The sequence below is a fragment of the Haliotis rubra genome, unplaced genomic scaffold, assembly GCF_003918875.1.
Source record: "Haliotis rubra isolate DU_JTF1 unplaced genomic scaffold, ASM391887v1 Scf194, whole genome shotgun sequence".
Lineage (NCBI taxonomy): Eukaryota > Metazoa > Mollusca > Gastropoda > Lepetellida > Haliotidae > Haliotis > Haliotis rubra.
This window is the reverse complement of record NW_025765936.1, coordinates 1,288,659-1,295,303: the sequence shown is the minus strand read 5'-3', so window position 1 is coordinate 1,295,303 and position 6,645 is coordinate 1,288,659. Positions and strand designations below refer to the sequence as shown.

Below are 6,645 nucleotides of genomic sequence, written 5' to 3'. Positions count from 1 at the left end.
GTTATTTCTGTGTCACTTGATCTTTGTAAGTCTAACGCCCATACAGTTTCCGAGTCCCGTGCTGGGATTGCAGTCATGGGCATTCTGATCCTTAGTCGGACGCCTTGTCCACATGACCAAAGAGGTTAACCCCATCAGCAAGGATGACTCCTTGCCCTGCTACATAAGCCTATACTTATGCATCACCATCAACCAATTCGGGTGTCAGGTGTTCAAGAAAACGTGTGACTGTTCTTTCTCACCATCAGCATATGTAACAAACACATCCAAAGATTCAAGATTCAAGATTCAAGATTTTTATTTGTAGAAAGGCCATATGACCCAAAGTACAAATGTACAATATAACATAAGATTCTACAGAGTTACTTTCTTTAGTTTTATACATTCAAACACATGTTTAAGAAATTTAGCAAGATTTAACAGAAAGATGTTATTATTTGATTGGCACAGGTTTGAAACATTATTATAGCTACCACTACTACAATTTGGGATGAAACGCTTTCTCTCTGTTACAAAATATACACAATCATAAAGTACATTTTTTTCATTCAGCATTACATTACAGTGTTTACAAATGTAGGAGTTATTACTAAAGACATTTTTCTTACTCAGATATCCACTTCTAAATAAAGTTAATACACGTCTATGCTCATGGGAACTAATGTTTAACAAATATTTTTCACAATTAAGCAAAGACTTATGAGAATGATAAAATGCGAGAGAATCACTCTGAAGAGAATAGTGCCAGTTCTGATAAGCACATTCTTTAACACGTTGACTAAAGATATAAATGATATGATCTGGATCCCCAACCTCTTGGCTTATCCAAACAAAACCATAGCCATAACGAAAAAGTAAATACTTTACTTGATTGGCCCAACTCGGCCTTTTTCTCTCAAGAATGGACAACAGCATATTATAACATTGGAAAGCATATCTTTGACGTTGCATTCCGACATCCAAAGGCAAGGCAAGTATTCAACTGAACAAACATGTAACACGCACGCAATTTTTTTAAATTGATTACATTACGAATGAATGTTTGCAAAAACAACAACAACAAACCAACTGAAATTCAAACACCACCTATTTATTGAAATACCCGCCCCACCGCCCCCTGTTGCTTGATGAACCATAATGGATGGTTGGTTGTCTAACACCGCACTCAGCAATATTCCAGCTATATCGGACGGTCTGTGAATAATAAAGCCTGGACCAGACAATCCAGTGAATCGATGAGCATCGATCTACGCAGTTGGGATATGATGACATGTGTCGACCACGTCAGCAAGCCTGACCACCCCATCCGGTTAGTCGCCTCTTACGACAAGCATGGGTTACTGAAAATCAATTCTAACCTGGATTGCCACAGGTCTTGACAGACTATGTATGGTTAGTATCAATCAAAGGACTTCACATATGAAGCCGCATTTAAAACTACATGAACGATCATTCCAGTAGACGCCGCGAAACAGTTGACCCGCCAGTGCCACACAGTCCTCCGTGAATATAGTGCCAGCGATGTCCTTCCAGGTGTGGCTTGGTTCACCGGTGCCCCAGTTATCGTACTCTAAGGGCATCTTGTCTGTCCACAGAAACCTGTGCCTTTCCTTGAAATATCTGAGGCCCATCCAAAGATAAACTGCAATAGAAACTATGATATTATTATGATATAAGAAAGAAAGAAGAGAGTAAGAAAATATGATATTATTATTTATTATTATAGGATATGTATATTGTGCACATCTCCACGCAACGAGCACATGCTCAAGGCACTGAAATGTTCCCTTGATCAACGGATATCTAGTTTTCTGTCATTGTTTTGTACCAACTCAACTCCCTGGGGAGTATTCAACTCATGCAGCCTGTTAGGCGCAGCGAGTTATCACACAGCCTCATCCTCACAAGGTACCCATTTGCAGCTGGGTGAACTGGGACACATAGTCACAGTATTTTGTCCTATGATACTGCACATTACCCGCAACTAGGTGTCTGCACGTGTTCGTGTGTCCACTATCTGGTCATCTACCATGGGATGAGTGGGTTCTTTAAAATGCACAGGGATGCATACTGCACACTAGGGGTTGTGACAACACTGAAAGAGCCTGCAAATAATATTGGCTCCAAGGTTTTTTACGCCCAGTCACAAGTGGGGATCGATCCAGGCACATTTCACTTAGCGCGGCGCCTTAGACAGCCCGATATGATGTTATATGACGCAGAAAGCAAAATGAAATCAGCGATGTGTGTCCATACTTATAATATTGATAGAGGATTCCCTTTGAATAATATACCTGGGTTATTGCTTCCTTCAGCAAAATGCAGTCTGGATGATCTTTACCACACATAGGATAAATGTTCCCTAATGCCGCCTCGTCGTTTTCCAGCCCTTCACCCACAAAATAACATCCAAAAGCATCACATTCCGTTCTTTTTAACCACATAACAGAGGTGAAAGTACACTGGGAATTATTTGACTGGTGAAACACATACCATAAGCAAGATAGGTTGCATGATGGGGTTACACAAACATAATCAGTAATGGAAAATGATACCAAGTGATCCATGATACCCAAACATAATCAGTGTAGTGGACATTGTATTTCAGTAGAACATGACGACGTTTTCATCGTGTTTCTTGTGCCTTTCCACAAAGAACGTGAAACATCAACATCAATTTTAGATCAGTTTTAAATGGAGAAAATAAGTCATTAGAAACGGTGTTACTGCAATCAACCTCCAGTGGCGGTAACAGTAATCCAACTTGTACATAAACTTCTCTATAATTCTGGTACCAGTCTAAATATAGAGCTGACCACTGCACCTCCTACTGAATATTAACAGGTACAATTATTACACCCGGAACAATCATATTCAATTAATAACAATGTATATATTGTCACTTCTTCATGTTAACAGACAAATTTTAAAGCCACCCAGTCCGGAAGCATCTACAGGGAGAACAAATGCAGAGTTATGTCCCTTTTGGATGCCAGAAACCAGTGATCGACATCCGGTTTGCCCAGATAAAATTCCAATGTCTGTTTGCAAGAAAACGTGCTTTTGAGTTTAACCTTTGCTACCTACATGAATCATCGCATGACTACATGATCTATGAAGTGTATTTTTGTTAATAATGTCACATTAATTAACTTTTAGTTGTTATGGGTCACAAATTTTAAAGCGCTGAGTGTGGATTTGAACTCACATCAACTAAGGCTGTATATTTCACCTGTTAAGAGTGAGCTCGGGAGTTACCTCCTCTTTGGTGTTGATCTGCTTCCAGGGGATGCTGTGGAAGCTGTGAGTAATGTCAAAATGATTTCTGCTGGAATTCTCCAGAACTGTATAATAATACGTATATAAAGGGATGGTTGTCGAGATGTGTGACTACTGCTTTGGATTTATGCTTATCTGTCTGCTAACATCGACGTTTCACCACTCAAGAGACCTACCTCTCGTCTACATTGAACTTACAACAGCTGTCAACAATCTTCAATCAGTACGTCTGTTTTACTGGAAATATTAAGACTTTGGTGAGTTAATATTTTAGATTTTTGGACCAATAGGATTGTATTAGACATTTGTACTGTTATTCATTGTAACCTTGTTTATCCAATATATAATTGAACATTATAGACTTGTCTGTGTTGCATTTCGCTGGTTTAAAAAAGGGACTCACAACCCTTTTATCTCAGTAATTTCTAAACACATTACCTCGATCTGGGTTTAGTGATTATTCTCCAATGTAGCTGAACATTAAAAGCAAACACAATCTCTTAGGGTAAGAGATTTGCACTTCTTCTAAACCATTTGAGAGTACATCCACCAATATTATTTGAAAGAAGTACCTGGAGTGATTGAACGGCTTGTAATCTGAAGTTTCTTCTTGATTACAGTCTCCTTTTCTTTGGTGTCAATCTTGACCAGCGACCCTCCTTCGGACTGACACACACGCAAAGCTGCATCCCAAGACAGTGGAGTCACGTGTCTCTTGACGTTGACCTTCACCTTCCCAGCCTTGATGGACCGATAGCCTGGTTTCATCGCTGCATAAAAAAAACATCGTCATATTATGTCAACTATTAAACCACAAGCGTTATTTCACAGAAAGTATCTTTATTTAACTTGTGGATAAATTGTATATGATAAACCATTTTATGAAAACACATAATTTCCCGAAAATCTATTTCTGAGACACCCGAAATATTTCCCTGAACGACCGACCCCAGCCTTCAGCGACCGACAGCATGGTCTCATAGTTTTAAACAATAATGTCAATACTACATGAATGTTTACCCCTTCGTGCGAAACAAAACCATACAACATAATTTCTGAATCAGCTATATCACAGAGCACAGAACACAGAGCATGGCGACTTAATGGATTGGGTGTTCTGAATCAGCTATATCACAGAGCACAGAACACAGAGCATGGCGACTTAATGGATTGGGTGATTCTGAATCAGCTATATCACAGAGCACAGAACACAGAGCATGGCGACTTAATGGATTGGGTGACTGAATCAGCTATATCACAGAGCACAGAACACAGAGCATGGCGACTTAATGGATTGGGTATTCTGAATCAGCTATATCACAGAGCACAGAACACAGAGCATGGCGACTTAATGGATTCGCCAAAAAAGTTTCACATAACGTTTCAAATCACTTTATTCTAGGACTCGCGAATGTTATGCTTTAGTTTCAACGCAGGTACTAGGTACATCTATTCCTCATGAATGTTTCATCAAGTCGCAACTGACTTTCATCTATGAGTTGGAACCGTGTTGTAACAGTAGAGTTCTGGATTAAACAATTGAGACTTCGAGTTGATATTCCATGAATACGAAGGGGCTTAGCCATACACCCACATCGTAAAAATATACACAGACAGAATATGAACCAACCACGAGCACTTATTGCAAACACTGGCGCAACCTGCAACTATTCAATTCTGGCACAAGGCTGGAGGCCTGCCATTTGACTTCCTTGTCACTCTGAGCCCTCGTTCAAAATATCCTGCAGCTTATTATGGAAAATATATCGACACATATACTGACTGCGAGCTGTAATAACATGTACAAATTTAAACATGTCTGTCCTGACTCGAAATGGTCCCTCCACGAGTGCTTAAACAGAACTCTGGTGCCACATGCAAGTGATTCAATTCTGGCACAAACCTGGAGGCCTGCCTTTCGACTTTCTTGTCACTTTGGGTGCTACTGGGGCACACCGGAGATCCCATCCGATTGCATGAGAACAGTGGGACGCCCTCAACTGACTACATGCAATCTGTGTCTTGCTGGAGGCTGATTGTCCTCGGCCATGGATCTCATTACAAACACTGTGAAAACCCAACATCAGCATCATCAGAGCAAGTGTCATCCTGCAACTTTCGTAGTGGGCTTCTGTCTGGATGTATGTGTGTATTATACAGTAACAGACCTCATGCCTGAAACATCAGCTAAAGGCCAACAGACACCGGATATATCCAGCATTAATTACACAAGTGTGGATTGATTGGAAGCGTATAATTGTCGCCGCTTAATGTTAAACGAGATAAGCAAGCATTGGAATTTCATGACAACTACCGTTGACATTCTCAAATATCTTAATTCCAGATAGCTTACGTTTTACTGAAACATTTTGCATCAATAGCACAAACACCATTAAACACGTCACAATTTAATTCTGGACTCACGAAAGTCCAGAAACTCTCCGCACTGTGGACACTTTCTGACAAGGGATTTGACCAAATGGAACATGCAGTTGTTATGAATACATGCCAAGGATGAAAAAATGAAAAAAAAATTCCGAAAACTTTAAATTTAAACTCGCTCGCCCATGGGCCTGCCCATGGGCGAACAGTGGCCCATGGGCGAGCGAGTTTAAATTTAAAGTTTTCGAAGATTTTGTTGTGCATTTTTTCATCCTTGGCATGTATTCATAACAACTGCATGTTCCATTTGGTCAAATCCCTTGTCAGAAAGTGCCCACAGTGCGGAGAGTTTCTGGACTTTTGTGAGTCCAGAATTAAATTGTGACGTGTTGACTCAGTTTGTTTCCCACTCTGTTGTCCTCCGCCGTGATATTGCAGGAGTGACTAACGGGATCTGGTGGTCAGGCTCGCTGACTGGGTTGACACGTCATTGTATCCCTACTGCGTAGATTGATGTTCATGCTGTTGACCCCTTGGGTGTGCCTTCGATGGCCGCCATATTGAGTGCTACTTCCGGGCCAAAGTTCTCTCCAAAAACTTTCAAAGACTTCTTCACGGGTTTTTAAAAAGCAAACTTACCAGGGAAAAGTCTTCAACAAGGTTGTTTAGATGTTGTCTGTTGTTGCTGTACATTTTCTGTTCTTAGTCATATGTCAAAAGTCACGTGGTTTGGCGGCCATATTGGATTGAAAAGAGTGCAAAAATGCGATATGCTATCAGAACGGCATAAAACAGCATATATCTCCGTCAGCATCGACCCAATAGCGTCCATATTTGGTATGTGTCTCTGCCATGAGATTCCGATGATTTTCGATTGCTTTGTTCCAAGGGGATACGTCCCGCCGTTTGGCCGCCATCTTGGATTTAAACTTATTTTTTTCAGATTGCCATACCAACGAAAGTTGAAAAGGGAATGACTTGACA

At 40.5% G+C, this 6,645-nt stretch overlaps 1 protein-coding gene across 1 annotated transcript; it reads right to left on the bottom strand.

Moving 5' to 3' along the window:
• Window positions 1–1,403: 1,403 nt before the first annotated feature.
• LOC124274745 (macrophage mannose receptor 1-like) lies at window positions 1,404–4,095 on the bottom strand. Its single transcript, XM_046710117.1, has 2 exons — window positions 3,852–4,095; window positions 1,404–1,642 (listed from the first exon to the last, which is right to left on the bottom strand). The coding sequence occupies exons 1-2, from the start codon at window positions 4,045–4,047 to the stop codon at window positions 1,404–1,406; spliced, it is 435 nt and encodes a 144-aa protein (XP_046566073.1). The 5' UTR covers window positions 4,048–4,095.
• Between the last annotated feature and the right edge of the window lie 2,550 nt (window positions 4,096–6,645).

Bases quoted from the DNA above. Each gene is read 5' to 3' on its own strand.
- LOC124274745 (XM_046710117.1), bottom strand. From the start codon at position 4,047: ATGAAACCAGGCTATCGGTCCATCAAGGCTGGGAAGGTGAAGGTCAAC. The intron at 1,643-3,851 runs GTACTTCTTTCA...TTTCTATTGCAG, and splicing joins AAGCCGTTCAATCACTCCAG to TTTATCTTTGGATGGGCCTC.